Source organism: Monocercomonoides exilis (genome assembly GCF_001643675.1).
Source record: "Monocercomonoides exilis strain PA203 chromosome Unknown scaffold27-1312184, whole genome shotgun sequence".
NCBI classification, from domain to species: domain Eukaryota; phylum Preaxostyla; order Oxymonadida; family Polymastigidae; genus Monocercomonoides; species Monocercomonoides exilis.
The window spans coordinates 1,277,874-1,301,728 of record NW_027150572.1 but is presented as its reverse complement, the minus strand read 5'-3'; the positions used below and the strand labels follow the sequence as shown (position 1 = coordinate 1,301,728).

The 23,855-nt window shown below is 33.8% G+C and overlaps 9 protein-coding genes across 9 annotated transcripts; 5 read left to right on the top strand and 4 right to left on the bottom strand.

Annotated features, from left to right (window-relative positions):
* Positions 1-5,460: 5,460 nt before the first annotated feature.
* MONOS_17709 (uncharacterized protein) lies at positions 5,461-5,933 on the bottom strand (the record flags this gene model as incomplete). The annotated part of the gene is made up of 2 exons (XM_067870655.1): positions 5,461-5,769; positions 5,925-5,933. 2 exons carry the CDS (start codon positions 5,931-5,933, stop codon positions 5,461-5,463), a joined length of 318 nt encoding a protein of 105 aa, XP_067726111.1.
* A 311-nt stretch (positions 5,934-6,244) lies between these two features.
* Positions 6,245-7,311, top strand: MONOS_11132 (uncharacterized protein; the record flags this gene model as incomplete). Its single annotated transcript, XM_067863639.1, has 2 exons — positions 6,245-6,248; positions 6,437-7,311. The coding sequence occupies 2 exons, from the start codon at positions 6,245-6,247 to the stop codon at positions 7,309-7,311; spliced, it is 879 nt and encodes a 292-aa protein (XP_067726110.1).
* A 628-nt stretch (positions 7,312-7,939) lies between these two features.
* On the bottom strand, positions 7,940-8,939 carry MONOS_11131 (uncharacterized protein; the record flags this gene model as incomplete). Its single annotated transcript, XM_067863638.1, has 2 exons — positions 7,940-8,124; positions 8,741-8,939. 2 exons carry the CDS (start codon positions 8,937-8,939, stop codon positions 7,940-7,942), a joined length of 384 nt encoding a protein of 127 aa, XP_067726109.1.
* Positions 8,940-9,083: 144 nt separating this feature from the next.
* MONOS_11130 (uncharacterized protein) lies at positions 9,084-9,497 on the top strand (the record flags this gene model as incomplete). Its single annotated transcript, XM_067863637.1, has 1 exon — positions 9,084-9,497. One exon carries the CDS (start codon positions 9,084-9,086, stop codon positions 9,495-9,497), a length of 414 nt encoding a protein of 137 aa, XP_067726108.1.
* A 5,402-nt stretch (positions 9,498-14,899) lies between these two features.
* MONOS_17708 (uncharacterized protein) lies at positions 14,900-15,663 on the bottom strand (the record flags this gene model as incomplete). The annotated part of the gene is made up of 4 exons (XM_067870654.1): positions 14,900-15,116; positions 15,252-15,341; positions 15,396-15,450; positions 15,567-15,663. 4 exons carry the CDS (start codon positions 15,661-15,663, stop codon positions 14,900-14,902), a joined length of 459 nt encoding a protein of 152 aa, XP_067726107.1.
* A 2,722-nt stretch (positions 15,664-18,385) lies between these two features.
* On the top strand, positions 18,386-18,658 carry MONOS_16086 (uncharacterized protein; the record flags this gene model as incomplete). Its single annotated transcript, XM_067868997.1, has 1 exon — positions 18,386-18,658. One exon carries the CDS (start codon positions 18,386-18,388, stop codon positions 18,656-18,658), a length of 273 nt encoding a protein of 90 aa, XP_067726106.1.
* A 465-nt stretch (positions 18,659-19,123) lies between these two features.
* Positions 19,124-19,933, top strand: MONOS_16087 (uncharacterized protein; the record flags this gene model as incomplete). The annotated part of the gene is made up of 1 exon (XM_067868998.1): positions 19,124-19,933. The coding sequence occupies one exon, from the start codon at positions 19,124-19,126 to the stop codon at positions 19,931-19,933; it is 810 nt and encodes a 269-aa protein (XP_067726105.1).
* Positions 19,934-20,409: 476 nt separating this feature from the next.
* MONOS_16088 (uncharacterized protein) lies at positions 20,410-20,818 on the top strand (the record flags this gene model as incomplete). Its single annotated transcript, XM_067868999.1, has 3 exons — positions 20,410-20,525; positions 20,595-20,664; positions 20,777-20,818. 3 exons carry the CDS (start codon positions 20,410-20,412, stop codon positions 20,816-20,818), a joined length of 228 nt encoding a protein of 75 aa, XP_067726104.1.
* Positions 20,819-20,942: 124 nt separating this feature from the next.
* MONOS_16089 (uncharacterized protein) lies at positions 20,943-22,731 on the bottom strand (the record flags this gene model as incomplete). The annotated part of the gene is made up of 4 exons (XM_067869000.1): positions 20,943-21,028; positions 21,189-22,127; positions 22,191-22,344; positions 22,486-22,731. The coding sequence occupies 4 exons, from the start codon at positions 22,729-22,731 to the stop codon at positions 20,943-20,945; spliced, it is 1,425 nt and encodes a 474-aa protein (XP_067726103.1).
* Between the last annotated feature and the right edge of the window lie 1,124 nt (positions 22,732-23,855).

Sequence of the window (23,855 nt, the reverse complement as noted above, 5' to 3'; positions counted from 1 at the left end):
ATCTTTCAAAGAAATCTCAGAAGAAACCGAGGATAGAAGAGAAACCTTGTCGTTTCTCTGAAGTGTTTAGTATAATCGAGACAAGTTTGCTATGATTTTGTTTAGCTTTTCTTTTTAGTGAAGTTTTTTTGTGAATTTTGTTAATTTTTTCAAATAATTGCATTGGGGTGCTATCTTTTAAATTAGAAAAGAACATTTTTCAAAAAAAAATGATAACATTAACATCTTTTTCTCAAACAACATTCAAGAAGTGTTCTTCAAAAAGCAAACAAACATTGAAAGGTCATTTTCATTTATGACTTTCATACGATAACAAAATAAAATGTATAATAATAAATGAAAAAAAAATAATCAAGATGATTAATAACAAGAAATAAATAATGAAAATAATTTCTTATTAATCAACGAAAATTTCTCATGAAGTTTTCACAATAAAAAAATAGCAACAAAAAGAATCAAACAAAAAACAACACTAAAGAGAGAATCGCATCCCCAAATGCAATTATTTATTAAAAATTTAAACAAAATAGACATGAAAACATCACAAAGCAATAAGATATTTGTTTAAATAAAGAGAGGACAAACCATCAAAATGAGCCTCGAGCACTGAAAGAAAGGGTTTTCCTTTATTGCTGTGAAACAAGAAAGAAAATAAGCACCCTTTTGGGTCCTTTAGAGATAGCTCAAACAGATATTCATCTATTTGAGATGCATGTCGACTTTTTGTCGAACGCGGAGCGTCAGAATAGCAATTCATTTCAACGGATCTTTTTTCTTTTGTAATGGTAGTGAAAAGGATAAATTAAGGGCAAAATGAAAAAGAATGAAATATGTTGATAAAACACCGCAACTGATAAATCAAGAAGAAATATTTGCGAGGAACAAATTAAATATCAAAATTTATCTCTTTGATACATGCGAATGCGTTTTGTTTTTCGTTTTTCTGAAATATAACTGAACAATCATTTTCAATTTGCTAATCTTTAAAAAAAAGCAATGATGAACAAGGAGAAACATTTTGAAGCTTCAAATGAAGAGTTAATAACTTGACTTGGGTTGTGCAACATTTAACAATTTGATGTGTGATTTTTTGTTTTGCAATAAATGAGTGTTTTATTGTTTATGTTCATTCAAAAATTGAAAATTGGACAAGAACTTTCCATGGATGATTAATAAGATATCAGTCTATATTATAGATTTTAAACAACGTCAAAACTTATGAATCAGTCTGCTTTTCAGTTTTTGATTAAAAACAAATTCGACGATTAAAAATTGGAATAAGTGATTGTGAACGGATTCATTTCGTGAGAAATTCAAGATTCGAACTGGAAGAACGGGAAAATGGAGGAATTGAAGCATTGGAAAAAGGAAATTTTTTCGATCTGTGTTCAGATAAATTGATACAATCAACATAGGGGAATGGAACAAAGTTTGATTGTTTTGGTTCTGTTTGACAACTTCAAGATGAGTGAAAGGAAACACAAACAACGAGACTGTGAAACAATGAAGCTTTTTCAAAATCAATAAAAATGAAGTAATGTGAAAAGATAGAAAAAGCACATGAGGATTATGAAGGATTGAACCATTGCACGTATCGGCAAGAGATAAATGTTTTTTGTTCATTAATGTTGAAATTTTTTCTGTTTATTTTTTTTTTGTTGCAAATATCACTTTTTTATTCAAAGAAATTTTGTCTTTTCACCTCATTCATCTTTGAAAACTGAATTAACTTTCACTTATTTTAATGCTTAAAAAATTTTTATTTCCTCTTTCAGTACAGTTATTTATTCATAAATGTCAATCTGAAAAGTTTGAAACAAAATGTGCAAAATTTGGAAAACAATACTTATTCACTCATAGGAGAACGAAATTCGTAAACAAAAAATTTTCAATCAAAATTTATAGAAAAGCACATTCAAAATTTAAAACAACAATCCAGTATTTGAAAACCTTCAGATTCAGATTTGATTTTTTGAAAATAAAAAACGAAAGAGTTTGAATAGTGTAATTGAAGCGATGAACAACTGCGATGCTCTGTTACATTATAAGATCTTCTGCACAAGCTGCTGCGAACGATAGTCTTTTATTTTTTTTATTCTGTCGAAAAAAAAAGGAACAAGATAATCCTCATTCTCTTCCCGCTGTACTGCTTCAGCTCTCCAATCAAATGGAATTTGTTCAGGGCAGATGGAAGATTTGATACAACAAATCCAGCTATCGTTAATAGGTTGGCCTTTTCAAGATAAGCTGCACAAAGCGCGCCTCTTCTGCAAGTGGTTAGAGAGATAATTGAAGATGAAGAATGAAGACCTGGATATGTGTTGTTAACCTTTTTGATTTTATCTTTTGTTCTCTTTCTGTTACTATCAACAATACTTTTATCACAAGTGTTCGTTTCATTTACAGTTCTGTTTCTTTCTCCCACTGTTTGTTTGAGGTGCCTTTTCACTTCCAATGTGAAAATAATCCATTTCTTCATAACAGAGTCGTAACATGATCTGTTCGAATATTGCATTATTTCCACATAGATCATTGAAGTGATAACTATAGAATAAACATCCATTGCCAGAAACATTCGATTGGACGGTCAATAAGACAAAGATTCGAGAAATAATGAAATGGAATATTGGAATATAATGGAGAAGGAATGGGAGGAAAAAGAAAGCGACGATTGTTGTGGTATTGAAGAGGAGAAGCAAAGTCTGTTGCTAGCTGAATGCTCGAGAAATAATCAAGAATTTGATAAATTTGCAAAATTCGAAGAAAAAGAGGAACAGGAATAAGATGAAGATAATAACAAGACAAAAAAGAAGACAAACTGTGTGAGGTCGAAGAATATTCTGATCCGTAAGCCGTCTTTTTTGCAGTCTTCTGCTGAGTTGACTGTTGCTTTGCTATTTTTTACCAAAACGCGTGGAATACTACCTCTTCAGTTTTCATGAGCTTGCATGGATTGAGCGATAGGCAGCAATCTATAATTGATGCTAGATCGCTCAGCAGTAGCTCGTCTTCTTTGATCTGCTTGCTTGTCGTATCAGAGGAGCTTTCCACTAGACGACATTGAGAGAAGAAAAGAATGCGCTGCATCAAATAACATCTTGCAGATTGGTAGTGCAGTGAGCGAATAGGCAACCACATTTGTGATCTTGATCTTCATGACTGGATCAAAAATGTGATCAAAAAATTCATGCTGTTGTGAATGTGTCTGTCTCCTTTTAGCCCGTCTTATTCATTCCTTGGTTTATTCCATGTGCTCACTTTGCCTTCAGAATTAATAAGAGTATCTCTTTGTTTTTCCTCACTTGAAACATAGCTCGCTCATTCACCAGGTGAAAGGCCAAATACCCCATCTCCTCGATATCTGCCTTTTGATTCATCACATAACCCAGTATCGCTTTTCCTCACAGATAAAAGCTTGAAGCTTTGTGGCGCCCGGAATTTCACTCATTTTTGGACTGAGACTGAAAAGCACCAATAAAACAGGCAGCGGATAGAGAAGCCTCTCTTCCAGACCCTCCTAATGTTAATCCAAGGTTTGAGGTGTTAAGAAAATTATTGGTAAAAGAGAAAAATACCAAGCAATGAGAGTTGTTTGAAACGAGATCTTTCTTCTTTTTGATTGTGGCATTCACATGTTGAAAGGCATCACATCTCTAGGTATTAATCTTATGAAGAAAGTGTGCAAAAGGGCTTGCAATGGTCATCAAATGTATATCCTCACTGTTTCAATCTTCAGTCCGCTGTTGTCTCCAACACACATCAACACTTTTCGAAGTGTTTGTTGAAGGTATAATAGAACATTATATATATGATTTTGAAACAGAGATACTCACGAAAACATATTCTTCTTCTTTTCTCTTTTTGAACAATGCAATACCTATTTCCACTTTAAAATCTTCTTCAACTTCAATTTTCTTTTTGAATGAGAAACTATTTCTTTTTCAATTACAGCTATTATGTGCATATTATCTCGAATAATATCATATCTTCATGAGCAGTATTGGCAATTCTATATAAGTTCTATACCTATTCATTATATTTTTTTTTTAATAAAATCTGTTATCAAAGTCAAACTTTCCACGATATTCTCCGGATATTTCCACAAAAACAGCATTTGTTCACAAAACTCAAAAAATATATATATTATGGAACAACTCTTAATTTCTCTTTTTGTTTATAAATGTTATAAACATTGTGATATAATTGCAGAATAAGTTTGGAACAAAACATAGTTTTTCTTATAAATGAAAAAATTTTGCCCCAAATGTTTTATTTGATCTTTTCGATCAATCAAAGATTTTTATTACTTGGAAATTTGCAGAAATCGTTTTAATGCTTATTAATCACTTCTTTATAAAATTTTAAGGCAAAGGGCTTCTTTAAGGGTACCTAAAAAAATTAAAAATAACCTTTATGAAAAGGCTTAATGTTTTCAAGTGAACTTTCATTAACACTCTTTGGTGTTGGCTATATGTTTTATTTATCATTTTTCTTTTTAAGTGTTTTCGTTCTCAAAAACAACTGTCCCCTTATTGAAATCTTGAATAATTTTTTTTGATAAATTCATCAAAAAACAATGAAAATACATTTTTAGGTTTTGAATTTCGAATATTATTGCTATTTCCAATTGTTTGGGTTAAAAATAACTCAATTTACGTATTTAAATGAAGTTTGAAAAAAGTCTCGTAAAACTCAAGATTATAATAAAAAAACATTCAATCATTTTTAGTTTTGATCAATTGGTTATTATAAACCTAATATATTTGTAATATCTCTACATTGCATTTTTAAGCTATTTATTCATGGATTTAACGAAAAAATCGGGTACCCTTAAAGTAGCATCTTGCCAATTTTTACCATAAACAATTAAAAAATAATCATTTCTGCAAATTGCAGATCAACAAAAAATTTGATATTTGAAATGGGTTTATGGTAAGAAAAATAAAATTTGATTATCTTATGAAAGACTTCTTTTTTGGAAAAATCAATTTATGCATTACTCAATAATTAATTTAATTTTTCTTCTTATGTTAGATTCTTTAAAAGGTACACCCAATTCACTTCTCTGCCATTAAACATAAATGATGCTGTTATCTCCTTCGCAGCTACTCGTTAGAAGCAACAGAAGGAAAATGAGACAGTGTTTTCATTGACTGCTCAGCGGGAACACATGACTTTGAGCAGAAAGAGGTTTCATTCACAGATTGCTCTGCTTTCATTGGGACGAATCTGTTTGTTTTATCGTCTGGGGTGAACGGGACGATTTCTACGGAACACTTGAATTTTGACTTGACGGAATTTTCGACCCAAAGAAACGCTTTTGTTTGCAGCGACACGGAACTTTCAGAGAAAAGCCAGCTTTTGTTCATTGTGCTGAGGAAAGAGACTTCTGTTTTTGTTTTTTTTTTCTTCTTCTTCTGCAGCGGATATAATTGGCTGTGGAAGCAAAGAAGGTTTGTGCTATTCATTCTGGCAGGGCATGCAGAACACTGATATGACTTCTGACACCACAATACAAGTATCCATCATTGGCAATGCAGAAATCGAAGACTCGTTTGACTTGCCGCTCTGCTCCGTGGCTTCCAGTGACGCGAGCGCCAAATGCACTCTTTCGTTCAAAGCTGAATTTTCTGGTGATTCACACACAAATGTGCTGACAACCACAAATTCCTTGTCATTTGCAAGGATTGTTTTGTCTCTTCCTTCGTCTTTTACAACAGAAGAAGCAGTTTTTGTTGCTTCATCAACAGAAGATGCTGTGCTTTCCTTCTGAGATTGCGAGTTTTCCCCTCAAAATTCCGTTCCCATCACTTTTTCGTTGGTTTTAGTGGATGCCGGCAAGTTCGAAATCAACAATTGCTATCTGACTCTTGCTTCATTTGAATCTCAGCCGTTTTTGTTTAGTCAGTTAGCTGAAATTACACTAAACTCATTTATTGTATCGAAAGTGACGTTGAGTGCTGAACAGCAATTTAGCTTAACATCTGCTTCAACAACTACAACTTCTTCCTCTTTATCTTTACCTTTATCTTCTTCTATTTCTAACTCAAATTCTCTTTCAAACGCAGTTGCACCATCATTCACTCTCGAATCATGCAGCTTCTCTGATATAAGTGTTGTTGGTATTAACAAGGAAGCGCTTTTATCTTCTTCCTCTTCTTTTTTTTTTCTTCTTCTCAGCTCTCAACAGCTCTTTGCATTGACTCCTGCGATATAACCTCCTCTTCTTCCATTTTAAGCACAAATGGGTGTGCGTTATTAATTTCTCTTTCTGAAACAGGAGCTCTTGTTGTGAATGGCACTACTACAACATCCGGATGCACATGCGAAACCGAATATGAAGGAAAATGAGGATTTTTATAACTGATTTGTCCAACAAACAACGATGATTTTGCACTGAGTGGGAAAACTTTCTTGTCAAACAATGCATTTGCAGGGAAAGACCTGTTTTTGTCGTTTGCTGACTTGACAACAAGAGTCAGCAGCACCTCATTCGCCTTCGCTTTAGACATCGACGAAGAACAAAGAGCAAATTCTCTAATTGGAATCGATCGAGCAGGATTCACAGTAAATACTGACTTGTTTATCTTCATCATTGGGCTGAATCTGCATTCACTCGCAATCAACGGGGAAAGCAGGACAAACGGGGTGTTCTGTGGAGACACGGTGCAGTGCCTATCTGTTGATTATGCGCTTTCTCTGTTTGGGAGAAAAGGAGAAAGGACGGTTGTGCTGACGGGCTATTCACCGCTGGAGGTAGAAGCGGAGATGGATCAGCGTGTGGTGAAGAGCGAGGTGGAAAAGACAGGAGAAGGAAGTGAAGGAGGAGAAGCTGTGATTGTGAAGGCAGGTTTAATTCTGAATGATTCGATTTCTTCTTCCACGGGAATTGTAATGGAGACAGTTGGATCACTTAAGTTTGAGCAGATTTCATATACACTTCCTGCTTTTTTTGTGAATTTTGTGAATGTGCTGATCTTATCCACCACTACTGCTAGTGAATTAACTCTTTCTCATTGCAGTTTTGCCAAGCAGACTGATTTCGGCACAGCTGTTTCTTTCTCTTTGGTTGCTTTACCGAGTGGAAAAGTGATTGTGGATGATGTTTCCTTTAGTAACTTTGAGTTTTCTGTTTCTCTTTTTGCTTTGTCACAAACAGCTGAAGTTAGCATAAAGGCGATGATTGTGAATACAATTTCACTCGGTCAGATATCCTTCTTTTCTCATCCAACAACAACAACAGCTTCATCATTGTCATCAGCATCATCATCATCATCTTCTTCTTCTTCATTAAAAGAAAATGAAGCATAATCTAATTTTGCACCTTCTTCATCTTCCACACGAAAACAGTCTTCTTCATTCAATGAACGAGCACTTCAACCACTCATTGCATTGACTGCTCTTTTAAAAACTTCTTCCATTTCTTCTTCCTCTCCATCTTTTTCTTCTTCTTCTTCCTCCTCTTCACCTTCTTCATCTTCATCATCTCCTTCTTCTTCGTCATTCACAGATTCAGTGAATGCAACGAATCATTCTCTTTTTCTTCTTCCTCTTCTTCCTCTTCTTCTCCTTCTTACCCTTTTCTTCTACCTCTCCCTCTCCCTTTTCCTCTTCCTCGTCTTTCTTCTCCAGCAACAATCACTTCATCTGCTCGCTCACTCAGCCCAATGATAACATCTCCGACTTCACCTCACTCTCATCCTTTTTCTGCTGCTTATCCACAATCTTTTTCTTCTCCTTCGTTTTTCTCTTCTCCTTCTAATTCTTCTATTTCTTCTTCCTCTTCCTCTTCCTCTTCCTCTTATTCCTCTTCAATTTCTCCTTATTCTTCTACTTTTTCTTCTCGTTTTTCTTCAATTTCAACATCTCGTTTAACATCTTCTGATTCTTCTTTTGTTTTATTGTCTTCTCCTTTTTTTTCATCGTTCAACAACAAAACTCAGTTTGCCGGAAGGAAAATGGTATTCCCAACAAAACAAGTTTTATCTGCAACTTCTTCAAACACATCAATTGAAAACAAATCTAATTCTTCTTCTCCTCCTCCTCCTTTCTTCTCCTCCATCTCTTCTTCTTCTTCTTCATCTTCATCATCTTCTTCTTCTTCCTCTAACAATTTATCCACATCTTTGATAACATTGAAGACTAAAAACAATTAAATTCTCAGAAAAAGCTTGACTCTATCATATATTATTTCAACAGAGAAGAATTCGATTTTTTAAGATGGGAAGAGAGAAAGTGCTGAGGGATCTTCACAAGCAAAAGAGGCAGATTCGCAGCAATTGCCATCTGAGCAAACAAAGACAACTTTGTTGGAGGACAAATCTGAACACTTCGTGAAGGAATTTGGAGAAGAACATAAAGCAAAGAGGAAGTGCGATGAAACCAGTCAGAAGTTGGAATCTCTTTTGAACCAGTCGTCATCTTCATCATCTGCATCATCGTCTTCTTCGTTTTCAAAGAACATTGATTGTTTGAAGTGTAATAGGGAGAAAAGAGATGAAAGAGCAGATATGGAGCAAGATGGAATGTCAGCTGGAGGGGCATTTGATGATGAGGAGTTGGGCAAAGTGCAAGAGATCCAATTTTTCATTTGAATTTTGTGGATGAGCTGTTCAATGTGCGGATGGATGAGGAAGAACACAAAAATGGTTGCACTCTGTCTTACCATCCACAAAGCGATGGCAGCACTGAGCAGATGCGAAGCACAGAGAAATCCTAACAAAACACAACTCTATCAAACTCATCAGCTTAAGAGTTAAATCATTCTTCAGCTGAGTCTTCGGCAGTCCAAACATCCATCTCATCCACATCTGATTCCAAATCGCATCAACCGCACACATCTCCAACATCATTGTCTGCTTCTTCTGCTTCATCTTCATTTTCTTCATTTCCTTCGTGTCAGCAATCTCCTTCAAAAATTGAATCAATTTTTCAACCATAGACATTTTTTTATAGCGATAGCTGCGTCTTCTTCTCCTTCAGGTTGCACAGAAAGTGTGAATAGTGCATCGGGAAAAGGATGCAGAAAAGCAAAGCCGACAAAGAAGAAAAAGCAGAAAAAGAAAAGAGGGAAAAAGAAAATCATGATAAATGATCCAATGATTAATTCATATGTAGTTTGGCAATCATCTGATCTAATAAATGTTTTTGAATCAAAGCGTTTCTTGGATAATAGAAAAGGAAATGATAGCACACAGTCTCCGAATGCTTCAGGCAGCAGAAGTTTCACAGGATCAGAGAGGCCATCTCCTCAGGGAACACATCAAACAGCCTCAAAAACAACTCCTCAAATATCTCTTCATTCATCAGCACCAACTTCCCCAGCAACACCAGTAAATCCAGCAACACCATCCACTTCGCAAACACATTCACCAAACTCGACTTTGAGCTTGCTTCCTTTGCCAAAGCAAAAGAGCCAGTCGAACTCCACCATTGACAATCTGAGAGCAGCAGAAGCAGCATTACCAAAAACATTGTTTCTTCTTTTGCAAATGTAATCGCCTTTGCAGTCGGGCATATCATTGCAACCAAACACCCCCCTCTCGAATTATTCTACTTCAGCATCGCTTTGCAATCTTCTTTTGTCTTCGTCTTCTTTTTCTTCGAATGTATTGAGCAAAAAGTTGAGCATACAGAATTTGTGTAATGCACGGGGATCATCGCTGAGCCCTTCCATGTCAGCATCTCCGCTGTTGCTGGCATGTTCTCCGTCAAGCGCGATTGCGACTCCTCCTTCCTCGCTGCACTCTCTTGCCTCAAACAAAAACTCTCCTACGAACAAAGTTTTGCATCCATCAGGAGAGGTGCATTCGCTCGAAACTCTGTTCAACAGTGATTTAAAATCATTTCCGCCTTCTCGTTTGAGAGAGTGCTGCCAGAGCACAGGAGTGTGGCTCAAACATTGATTACATCAATTTCTTCCCTTCAGAGTTGTCGAATATTCAGCCAACTTCTATTGGCTCGAAGAAAGTCTGCACAAAGACAACATCGTCTCCGAATGACAAAAGATTTTCCTCTTCATTGTTGAGTCCTGTTCTTTCGTTTCCTCAGTTTCAGACGGAAGACCCTACGACTTCAACGATTGACAGCTCATCTCCTTCAGTACCATCAATTTCGAGTGCTATTGAGCCATCTGAAAAGTCTGCTTCATCCGTGCAGTCAAGAGTGTATGACTCAATTTTGTTTCCACACTCATCAGAGGAGAAGCAGTCTCCGATTGATAAAGGATGGAAGGAGAATGAATTAGATGGCAAATCCTCTTCTTCTTCCTCTTCTTCTTCCTCTTCCTCTTCATCTACATCTTCCTCTTCTTCCTCTTCTTCCTCTTCTATTTTCTCTTATTCCTATTTTTCTTCATCTTTTTCATCTCTCCTTCCTCTCTTCTTTCTTTCTTTTCTCTTCTTATTCTTTGATTTTTCTCTCCTTTTCTTCTCTTTCTCTTTTAATTCTTTCCACTTATTTTTTATCAGTTTCCTCATTCAAATTATCATCTAACTTCTCTTTCAACTGCTGAAAATCAATCAAATTCTGATTTTCGTTCAAAATCTCTTCTTTCTTCCATTCAACAACAAAAAGATGAAAAAGATTCAATGAAACAATTAAAGAAACAGTTGTTTTTTTTATCATAAAAATTATTTTTTGAAAAGATCTTTTGATTTTTGTTTTTGCATTTTCATGTTTGTTTCTTCATAAGTTCTGCAAATTATGACGAGTGATTAATTGAACTATTTTTAATATATTGGCTTTTACAAAATATTGTTTGCTTTCCATTATAATTTCATTTTCTGGAAATTTTATCTTTTTTTCATGTTTGGCACGACCAAAGAACATCGAAGCACGCGAAAAAGACTGATAAAATCAGAAGCAATATATATTGCTAACATTTTTAAAAAAATGCCTTACGAGCGCACTGTTTTATTATTTAAAGCTTTTGTGCTTGATGAAAAATTTGGAAATCTTCTTTTCCGCGATTATATTAAATCGTGTTACTGTTTGCATTTTTCTTTTTGATTTTCTTTGATAATTTATTTTATTTTTATTTTCAAAAATTATGTATTTAAACTATTCATTTGGGTGATTATTTTTGAAATCATAACTTTTTTCGGGGTGTCAATTTTTCATTTTCATTTGTCGTTGGGAAGAGATTTTGTATTCTATTTGAGAATTTTTACAACAACTGTTTAAAAAACAAATGCAAAAGCAGAAATAAAAATCATGATATTGTTTTTCTAGCCTTTTCTCTTTTAAGTGTTCTTTTGTTTATATAAAGGAGAAATATTCAAACCGAAAATTTAATAAGAAATAATATCACATCAAAAATAATCACCCATTTAAAACAAATAAAAAATGCGAATTTTGTTCATATTCATTAGCTCCAGTTATCAAAATTATTTGTGAAGTGGAAAAAACAATGCAAAAGAAAAATTCGACATTAACATTTCCCTCTTCTTCTCCATATGTGTGATTATTTTTGAAATCATATTTTTTCATACAAAATTTTCTGTTCAAAAACTTTTCTTGAATATTGACATATGAACATTGAAATTGAAAAAGCTTATTGAATGCATTTTAATCCTTTATTCGGTGAAAACATTTGTTAAAAAAGCAATTATCATTCTTTTTTTCTTTTGGACTAAAAACTTCTATCAAAAAAACAAGCAATTTTTGAAAATTAACACCCCGAAAAAAGATATAATTTCAAAAATTATCACCCATATATCCTCTCAGCATCCTCTCATTCATTTCAATTAGCTTCTTCTATTTCTTCTGCTTCATCATCATCTTCTTCTTCGTCTTCTTCTCCATTTGCTCCATCTTATTCATCTGCTCCTTCTGATGCATTGCAATTGCAACCTTCACTTTCCAATGCAAATGCTTCATATGCTTCACTCCCATTGCCCAGTTCGTCTCAGACTTCAACAACAAGTTCATTTCCAACAGAAACACAGGCACCTTTTCCAAATCACTCAGAGACTACACAAATAGAACACGTTGCATCATCCAATCAATCTGATTTTATCAATTCCTTCTTCTTCTCTCTCTTCTTCTTCTTTCTCAAATTTTTCTCCTTCATCCAGCACATCAATGCAGAATTTCCAAACTCAACAGCAACAGCAACAGCAACAACCTTCTCTTCAAATTTCCACAAACATATTCAAAGATAGTGAAGAAAATGATTCTTTTTCATTTGCACATCATATCAATGATTTTTATATTTCTTTTGAAGCCACTTCTTCATTTCACATGAATAAAAAAGAAGCAAAGAAATGCAAAAAACCTTCGACTTTTTCATCCAAAATTACAAAACAATCAAAAAAGCAAAATTCTTCTTCATCTTCTTCTTCTTCATTATCTTCGAAAGTTAATTCAAGATCGTGCGTGTCAATTCTTCTTTCTTCTCAAAGAGGATTGAAAAACAATGGCAGTGTGTGCTCTCTTTCTGCCATTTGTCAATGCATGGCTTCTCTTGATCTTGAATTTATAGACATTTCAAAAATGAACAGTATAATTAAAACATTCATGCATCTGTTTTATCTTCTTCGAATCTCTTCGTTTAATTTTTATGAGTGGGAAGGAGGACAAATAAATAAATTTTACGAAACTTATCTTGGAGGGAAGAATCAGCCAAAAGAATTGTCTGTTGTTTTTGAAAGACTTCTCAAAGTTCTTTCTAAAAATTTTAATGAAATAAATAATATGTTTTCTATCATGTCAAAAAATATTTTAATGTGTGTTCATTGTAATGATTACTCCATTTCAAGAAGGGATGATCAGTTTTTTGTTTCAATTAGAGGATCAGATGTTGTTTCTGGTCTTCAAGATTTATTAACTTGTAATTCTTTTTTTGCTTGAAAAGAGAGAACGAGAGTGTGTATCATGTCACAAAGATAGACAATTTTTGAAATATGTTCGTTTTTATATTTTCCAAAAGTGTTAAGTGTTTTGTTCAACGTTGGTGATATTTTTCACTGTAATTGCTCCTCCTCTTTCTATTCATTTTGTTGATTCAGTGTTAGGGCCTGAGGAGTTTAGAATATTTGATCAAAGAATTTCCTCTGAAGATTCATTATTAACTTCTGGTTCTGTTGATGATGTTGTTGTTTATGAATTAGTTGGATGTGTTATTCATTCAAGTGTTCTTTATAAGCAAGGGCATTTTTTGGCAGTTGTGAAAGAAGATGTTTCTAAATCTAGTTCCATTTCAAAGTTTATTGAGTGTAATGATCATGATGTTTCAGAAATTATTCCTGAAAAATGGAATGATTATTGGAATTATCTCGCTTCAGAAAATTAGCATCCTTCTATTTGTATTTTCAAAAAAATTGAAAAATCATAATGCTCATTAATTTTATTTTCTATTTTAATATTCGAGTATTGTCTCAATAAAAAAAAATTCCATCTTTTCAATTCTTTTCAATTCTTTTTTGTTTTTTTCCAAATAATTATAATTAATCATTGTTTGAAATTTTTTTCTAACTCTTTTTTTTCAAATAAATGGACAATTCACAATCGAAAACTAATTCAACTCTGTGAATAACCGTTTATTATTTATTTTTTCCTTGATTAACAGCAATCATAGGTTTATAGTTGTTTTAAAAAAAAAATATTTCCTTCAATGAGAACAAATGAAAAAGAAAAATAGATTTTTAATGAATAAACAAAATCTTAACTAAAAAAAAAACAATTCATTTCTGTGTAAGAATTTAAATAAATATATAAAGTTATATTTTATTCATTAATAACCATCGTTTGAAAAACATCAAATGATGAAAAAATTAGAAAAACACTTTTTAAGAAATATTTTTCTGTTCTTTTATTAACAAAAAAAATCATGCCAAGATGTTCAGGAAAAATATATTTAACTTGAAAAATATGCATAGGGGATATTTTTTTGATGTTTTTGTATATCTTCGAAAAACAATTTATCCTTTTCATAAAAATTGATTGATCACAACAGCCCATAATTTTATTTCTTTTTCGATTTATGATCTTTTTTCATGATAACAAAAAAATCATCCAAATTGAAAATGTCCAATTCAATCACAAAGTTTAAAGAAACGAAAGAAAATCAAAAAATTTAAATTGATAACATCAACATCTGCGTCACCTTCGTAAATGTCAATGCACGTCAGTCAGTGCACTGCACATTGCCTTTTTTTTTTTTTTTTTTTTTTTTTTTTTTTTTTTTTTTTTTTTTTTTTTTTTTTTTTTTAAATAAAAACAAACTTATTGATATAAGTCTTTAATCGATTATAAAAAAATAACCAAATATAAAAAACATTTTTGATGGTTCAGATAAAATAGATTTTCCATAAACAGACAATAATTAAATCTTTTTAATTTTTGATACTATTTTACGCTTTGACAGAAGTCATATCATTCAATGAAAATTAATATCAATATTCTTCTCTTCGTTCGTTGATGCATTTGAAGTTCAGTTTTCATTTTCGCATTATTTTTATTTATCATTTTTTTAAAAATAACAACTTTCCATATTTTTAATGGTTAACAAGTTTTTACAAAAATTGACATAATTATCATATTGACTTAATTATTCCTTTTATGCAATTCTCATAAGTTAATTTTGTCCTTTTAATACAACAATTGTTTATAAAAGCAAAAAGAATACTTAATATGTTGTTAGGTTTATCATTGACATGAGAGAATTATTATATAAGAATATAAATTAGTATTCTTTATAATGAAAATGTTTGAATAAAAATCACTGAAACAGCAGATTTCTCCACAGCCATCTCTCTGCTTCTTCCTCTTCTTCCTCTTCATTTTCCACTTCCATTTCCACTTTCTCCGCTTTGATCTTCAGTTTTGTCTCTTCCACCTCATTTTCCTGTGCTAGCTCACTCAGCTACTCCACAACATCGGCATCCACTTCCTCACTCTATGCCCAATCTGTTCCGAACCGCCTCACAAGCTCAAACGCAGCTTCCTGCATCTCTCGGTTCTGCCATCGTGCGTTTTCGCCAGACTCCACAGTCCTCTTCTTCCATTCACAGTACCACACAATCACAACCATCACCATCCCCGCCTCACTCATCCCAATAAACAGGATGATCTCCCACACATACAGCACAAACAGGCTCAGCCTCCTTCCAGCCCTTTCCCCTTTAAGTTTCTGCACAGTCGCTGTTGAGACATTGAACTAACCTCCTTCATCTGATTCCTCTCCTGCCCTCCCCTCTGCTCCTTTCACGTCTCCCCGCTCCTCCACAGCAAGCTTCTCTTTCTAATACACAACCCTCTCCAGCACCTCCTCTTCTGATACGATCTTCTCAATAACCTTCTTCCCGATCCCCCTGTTTCCTCTCCGATCAGTGATCTGCCTTGTATTTTAAAAACAGTGTGTAATCATCCATTCTCCTCTATTGGCTCCACACACAAGTAAATGGGAGTGCAGGCAGATCTGCCCAGTAACCTCTACACGAACAACAGCTGCATCCCAACACCCCCCCCCCCCCCCCCCCCCCCCTCCCCCCCTGAACTATCTAACAGCTCTGCACTGGAAGAAAGGACTCACCGGTTGTCACCTCCACTCTTCCCCTCCAGACACCCTCTTAGCCAATGATCGCATTCGGTTTGTTTTTGCTCTGTTTTGGCCCCTCGCCACACACTCCTCAACCACAAGAATCCATTCCTCTTTGGCATAGGTACATCTGTGCTTCTTTTGCAATTTGCGGTGTTTGAAATTAACTTTATGATGAAATAATAGTTAAAAATAAATTGAAACTTTTGGGTGGACGAATTTTTTGAAATTGTTTTTTCTTGTTGCAAAAAATCAATATTGAAAAATCACACATAAATATGGCTAATTTTATTTGAAAATTAAACAAAAGGAACTTTTCAAATAAAATTAGCCATATTTATGGGTGATTTTTCAATATTGATTTTTTGCAACAAGAAAAAACAATTTCAAAAAATTCGTCCACCCAAAAGTTTCAATTTATTTTTAACTATTATTTCATCATAAAGTTAATTTCAAACACCGCAAATTGCAAAAGAAGCATAGATGTACCTATGCCTCCTAATTCCTCCTCAATCTCCCGTTCCCGTTTTCGAATGTTATTGGAACGCAAATAACTGTGACTCTATCACCACCAGACCTGCTGCTGCACTGTACTTTTCAACATCCCCTGCCTGCTTACAAATTCCTATAGCAAAGTGTTCTCCACAGCACCCATCCAACAGCGTGCACAATCTTCTCCGAACAGTCAATCGCTTCTGATCCTCAGCCTCAAAACTCCTGCCATTGTTTTTATTTTGAAAAGCACATCTTTATTCCTCCATATCAAAACGAAGAACATGCGAATATGATACATATGAGTGAGAAAAAATTTTTGTAAAAACGAAACAATTAGAATTATTCACAACAAATAAATACAAAAATTTTGACAAGTTGAAAACTTTATAAAAGATATTTCAACAAGAAAAAAACACAAACATTTGTTAAATGGACTATTGACTTAAATCACTTCAGTAATAGACAGTAACTTGAGTTCCGTGGTATTTATTCTGGAAAAAATTGATCACGACACAACCCACAGTTTCTTAATTAATTGAAAATTATCCATTGAATAATTTTCAAAAATTATTATTAAAAATTCCAATGAAATAAAAAATAAATTGCAAAAAAATACAATTATTGCATTAATTTTCATTTTTGATGATCGAAATATTTTTTAAAAAAAATTGAATTAAATTTTTTTCAATCACATCACTTCACTCAAAAAATATCACCGTCAGAAATCATGTGATTCAGATGTTTTTTACTAAAAATCAATATTTGATAACTAACTAATAAAACAATTAAAAGAAATAATGAACAACATCATGATGTGAAAAGAATGATCAATTTTACTGATCATATATGAACCAATTTTCATATTAATCAATATATTATGACTTTTCAAAAAAATAATAAACATGTAAAAACATTTTTTAAATACTATCAAAACATGAAATAACCACACTAAATATTGTCAATCTCTAAAATAATCTCACATTTCTAAGAACCTATATTTTTTCCAATTTATCATTCAATTTCTATCAAAAAGAATTACATAACTAAGAACACTTAATCACATTTATAATAAAAATTACACGTTTTATCAATAAATAATCTTATATTTGATTGAAACTTTCAATCTTTGTTTTTCCAGATACCAGAAATGATTTTCCAAAAATAGATAACTTAAATATGAAATTTTCTAATGTGAGTTAAAAAATATGTTTTTGAAATAATAGAATAAATGAATTAATTATCACAAAATTAATTATACTTATTATTTATGATTTGAATTTTCTTTTTGAAAACATTTTTTGTTATTGATCAGAGAAAACATCAAAAACACTTGTTTAAAACTAAGATTTTTGAAATTAAAAAATCTAGATATAAAATGCATCTGAACAAAAATTCGATTTTTTTAATTAATTTTATAATATATTTTCATTCATTTTTGCATTTGAATAATTATTTATTTTTCTTAAATTTTTAATAGAATTTATTGTTAAAATTTTAACTATTTTGAAACTGATTAATGGTTTTATGCTAAATATATAAATATGAACAGTTTTTCATAAAAATTTCGATTTTCATTATTATGATATTTTTTATTATTATTTTTAATATTTAAATTTATATTGCAATATTAATTGTTGAACAGAATATGAACAAATAGATGAGCAAAAAATGTTGAAAATTTTGTACCCATCATTTATTGCTGAATGTTATTCTATTGAGTTTTGCCACCCTTTCCCCACATATTGCGTTTTAATAAAATAGATTTCAAATACCCAATTAACTATTTAATCACTTTTATAATTTAAATATTTTTTTTTTTTTTTTTTTTTTTTTTTTTTTTTTTTTTTTTTTTTTTTTTTTTTTTTTTCGCAACAAAATGATTTGTTCATATTTCGTTGTTTTCATTTCAATTGTTCAAATCAACGTTTTGATTTTTTGAATTGAGACTTCTTTTTGAATATTTCCTTATGTTGAAAAACAAATACATAATAACTTGCCATAATTCGTGTATTTATTGTTTGAAATTATTAAACAAGAAAATTTCATCGATACTGTCCTTATTGAATTGAAAGAAATTCAAAAAGTTGTTTGCATAGAGCAGTTATTAATTTCATAATAAATAATTTGAAAAACAACTTATAATTAGTTTATGTTAAATTACCATTTCAGAAAAAAAATTCAAAAGGGAAATGATATCCCAATTTTTGTGTCAAATCATGAATCATATCTTTAACAGCTTTCAACAACTCATTTGCTTTTTTGCTTCAAACTTTTCTTCTCATTTCAATTCCCATCCAAAAAACTTTGTTCAAACATTTCCATTTGATCAGAAAAGATGAGATTTCAGTGATGGTTGACGTTTCTAATTTGAACGTGGACTTTGTGTTTGTTACACGAAAGGCGCTGCAATTTTGTGTGATGAGTTGTCTCAAAAAGATTCTTGTGGGAGTAAAAGCGATTCAGTTGTCTCTTCGCTCAGCACCTTTGTCTTCTTCTTCTTCAACAGGAGCAGCAAACCGATCAACTTCTCCATTCAGGAGGCGGAGAAGCGAAGAGAAAAAGGCGGAAGGAGATGATAAGTCATCTTCATCAGCACCTGCGATTGACCCTTCGGATGCATAGGTGGTGGCGGAGTCATGCACCTCGGAAGAAGCGATGGACGACATCGAGAGGCGGCTGGGGTGTATGGGCGGAACACGCCTCTGTCGCAGCAGCTGCTGCTGTCACCGCGGGAGCTGCAGATGATGTAGGGATATGTTGTGGCGCTGCGGGCTGTGCTGTGTGGGGGGTGTTGTGTGTGCATACGATGTGGTGCTTTCGGCTATGTTTTCTGTTCCGCTGGCAGCTCCACTTCTATAACTTACAGCTTTTGTGTGAAAGAAGTCGTTAGGCAAGTGCATCTTTGAGTAGGCTGTCATTAATGAATTATTGTCGATCTTCAATCAATTTTCATCCTTTGTCGCAGATATGGAAATCGCAGTTGTTGAAGCGTGTGGTTGTGAAATTGGACGAAGAAGTGAAGAGGCTAAGAGTTGCGGCGTGTGAAGAGGTGAAGAGCTGAAGAACTAGAAAGAAGATTTGCAGAGGATGAAGGCGAATGCTGCTCAGACACTTATCAAGATAGACGGAAAGTTCGAGGGGCATGTTTTGGAGCTGGGGGTGGAGAAGGAGGAGCTGGAGTGGCAGATTCCGGAGCTAATGGAGCTGCATGAGGAGGCGAAGCAGGAGATGGAGAAGCTGTATTCGGAGTTCAACATGCTGCTGCAGAAGATCCGGGACGACGAGCGGATCTCGAAGTTGACGAACGGGCTGGTGGAGCAGCTGCGGCAGAATGACAAGATCATCCGGATGCGAAAGAGGAAGATTCTGGAGCTGAACGAGAAGAATAATACAGATGTGAATGAGCTACAGCAGCTGGTAGAAATGAAGGAGAAGGCAGAGCTGATTGATGTGTGGATTGAGAAGGAGAAGAAGCTGTGGACGCAGCAGGGCGGGGTGGTGAGCGAGGACAGCGAGGGAGCAGGTTCTGGAGCAGGGGCAGGGGTGCCACTTGCAACGCCTTCTTCGTTGTCGTCTGCGGGAGGTTTGGTGATTCCGTCTTCAGCTTCGTTGATCCTGCTGTCGGGGCTGTGTGAAAAGTGCCAGGAGAAGTTTGCAGTTTGCATCGGGGATGGCAGCGATGTGTTGGTTGGGACAGAAACGAGCGGGAAGGGGGATGTTGTAAAAGTGAAGAGCGGGATAAGTGTTGTGGGAAGAAGACAACGGTCGATGGAAAGAGTTTCGACTGAGGTGAAAGTTAGGGAACGAGATCTGGGATCAGAGAAAGATATGAAAAGAAATGTGCTGTCGAAAGAACAGGAAAAAATAATTCACATGTCGAAGGCGCTGTTCAATTGATGAATAAGAGCTGCGGACGGAGGTTGTGCAATAGAAGTTGGAGCAGAAGAAAAAGAAGGAGTTATATAAAGAGACAGATGAGCAGCTGACTGAAAAAGCGAAGAAGCTGAACGAGAAGATGGAATGAGGGAATTTTTGTGGGAGAAGGAATTTTAGCAGGAGGAAAATGTTTCCGGTTCAGTGCCTTTGGTGGAGTCTTTTCCGATGGAGCGGATGACTAGCACAGAATTTGAATCAACGGAACATGTGGCGCACGAAACTGTGTTGAGCTTTTGATACCGATAACGTTGCAGTCATCTGTGCAGATGAAGCGTTTGTTGAAGCATCATAAGATAGGGCTGAAATCATCGCTGGTGTGGAAGCTGACGTAGATTCTGGGGATATCCGGAGACAAGATCGCAGCGGACTTGGGAGAGGGCAGTGCTGTGTTAGCGGGAGTCGTGGTTACGAGGCATTAGTTTGGGTATTTTGTGATCATGTGGCTGTGGGTGAAGCATGCAGTGCAGAAGATGAGCGAGGTAGCAATATTGAAGATGATCTTCGTTGTGGAGCTGTTTCTAAATGACTTTGCTGATGTGTTGTTGTTAGGGAAGTTTGCGCGGGAGGAGTGCAAAGGAGACAAGTTGTGATTTTCATGACAACTGCAATGTGCCATTTGAAGGTTTTCAGTTGAAGCCATTTGCAGAAGAGAGCTAGATCTTCCTGATGGCTTTGTGCAGGATGTTTTGGAGGTGAATCAATACAGCGGTTAAAGAGGATTTTGAGAAAAAAGTCGAGATGTTTTTTTTTTTTTTTTTTTTTTTTTTTTTTTTTTTTTTTTTTTTTTTTTTTTTTTTTTTCGAGGAGTTTGAGGGATTTTATTCGGAGAAGGAAGAGGCAGACTAGTCTGTGTTTCTGAGGTCTTTGAAGAACTTCAACCAAGTGAAGGCAATGAAGTTGAAAAAATGTGACAAAGGCGCTTCACGAAGCAATATGTGGCTGCGATCCATTGAATTTTTCATCATCATCTTCACACAAAGCTTGGTGAGTAATCACATATTCCAACAAAAGTCTTTCCATTGTGTGTGCATCCCGCAGACTCCGCATGCGCTATCACTGGGTATTTTTCGGGATAAGTTGGATTATTATTTTATCCTGACGCTTTTTCTTTATTCTGACCCAAAAAAATGAAGAGAAAAAAATTCAAAAAAACAACATGATTGAAAGAAAACAAAATCAGAATTAATTCTTTTGATAACTTTCCTTTTTCCTTCACCTCGATTTAATGAATGATCTTTCTTTTCATCGTAAGAACCATCGTTATAAACATGGAAATATCTTCTTTTTATTTTTTTGTTTTCATCCACAACAGTCTTCACTTCATCTTTCTCCTTTTCATCCGTTTCATTATTCCTTTCAATATTCATTTTCAAATGATTTTCCCATTTCTCTAAAAGATTTTCGTCGGTTATAACTTTTCCATAAAAGTTGAATCTATTTCTTCTGGATGGAAGAGTGTAAATTGAAGATTCGGGCAGTTTCAAAAGAACTGGCCCAGAAGTATTATGCAGAACACCACTGCAGACAAAAGCTTTCTGAATTACAGAAGGAGACAATGCAGTGTGGATGGCTTGAGGCAGAACGTCGGAAATTGCTGCTCGTTTGGAGGAAGATGAAGAAGAAGATGGAGCCTCAAATCTGTTTGTCAGTTCAGATTTGAACACAGCAAACACTCCTCTGTCCAGTGGTTGACAGAGGTGTGTGCTGTGTGGCACAAATGTTAAAACGTCGATTTGTTGATGATGGAATTCTCGCAAGATCGATGGATCTTCGCGTGATTCATGAGAATCAAGGAGGAGAAGAATGTGTTCGTTTTCAAGTGACATGCGCTTTCTTCTTTCGATGACAGAAAGAAGAAGAACTGTGAGAGCATCCCTTTTGAAGCACTCGTTGCCCATCCAGCCGCTTCCATTTGCCCATATCTCAAGCGTTGGAGATAACAGGCTTTTCAGCTCTTCTGGCAGCTTTGCACTTGGCCACAAAATGACTGAAGGAAAGGCATATCCGTCCGCTGCAGCAGCTGCCACGAATGTGGAATTAATCATTCTTGGTGGTTCTTTCGAAAAACCTGCTTTTGTGTCTGTAGTATGCACAACAAGCTGTTTTGTGTCTGAAGGAACGCTCGTTGAAGATTCGTCGATATTTATAATTAAAACTGGATTGAAATGATATTTTTCATTCAGCTCATCGAATGTTTTAAACCATGGTTTTCAAACACTTCTGCACGAAACATCCAGTCGGTTGATATCCAAATTCTTCGGAGTTTCAGTCTTCAGCTCCGGATGATACTTGACAAGTTCATATGCCGTATACATTGAAACTTCGGTAAATGGCGCATCTTCATCATCATTATCGTTAAAAACATTTTCCATCTGAAAAACAAATGATTAAAACATATTAATAAAAATTAAACAATCCAATTCTCTGTTTTTTTTTTTTTTTTAAGGGAGAAATATTCCAGACTTTGCTTCAATGTGAATAATGTCCATTGCTCTTTGTTCCTTTTAGCCCACTACTGCTGCAGGTCTGCCAACTTTTCCAACTAGCCTTCCTTTTTTCAGCGCTCTAACTGCATTTTTGATGCCTGTGCGACAAAATTCCTTGGAATTGATAGAATCCGTAATGCGAACAACTCCATCTTCAACAATGTTAGCCATTCGCTCCAGCAGGCTGTGGTATTTCCTGCACTTGCGCGATGACATTGTGCACCACAGTTTTTTCTGACCTTCTTTTAATTTTGTTTCTGAAGATATTTTCATTTTTTTAATTTTATTTTTTTTATCATAATTTTTTTTTATTTTTTTTTAATTGAAATGAAATTATAAAAATCGAAAAATAACATTTTGGCATAGGTTCAAACGCGTTCCTTTTGCAATTTGCGTTTTTAAACCCTCAAATAATAACGAATTAATAGATAATAATTATTTAAAAACTTTTTATGGACCAATTTTTCGAAAAAAATTTTTCTTGTTGAAAAAAATGACTTTTGAAAAATGACCCATAAAAACATGAATTTCATAAAAAATTATTCAAATTTAAAAGAAAACGTGATTTTTACACATAAAAAGTGTTTGCATTATTATATAGACTTATTTTATTTGTTAATTTTCATCAAAAAAATATAAATCTTAAATAAAAAATTTAATTAAATATCTTTGATCTAACCCACAATAAAATTTTTAATATCTGGAAAATTTGAATATGCTGTTTTGGTTTAAATAGAACCTAAAAGTGTGTAATTCATTCACTTTTATATGTTAATATAAGTATATTATTATATGCACACTTGTATAATATTGAAAACAGATTTTATTCACAGTTTCATTAAAGTGTGCTTTTTGACTTTAATTTTCATTAGCGTGCAGATATTAATTTCAAAATCGGTTGCAATGGAACGCAAAACGTATTATATGATTCATAATATCAAATAAATATTCATTTTGTTTTTATCTTTCAAATATTTTCTTTTCCTTTGATATGTTAATGTATTTTTTTATTAGACTCGATCAAAACATGCATTTATGAATAAATCTTGCAAAAATTTACAATAATCACACAAAATAATTCAATGTTGTATTATAAAAACAATGAAGTTTATAAAAGTTTCTCATTTTTATGTTTTTTTTAAAATAAAATGAAAAATGAGATTGATTTAGTTATTCATGTGGATAAGATGTTGAAATATGTGGAAGTGAAGAAGAACCATGCCAAATGATGTGGAAATAAATGGAAAATATGAAAATGGGATATGATATGAAAATAATTCAGATTGAAGAACAAAATCAATCTCATTTTTCATTTTATTTTAAAAAAAACATAAAAATGAGAAACTTTTATAAACTTCATTGTTTTTATAATACAACATTGAATTATTTTGTGTGAT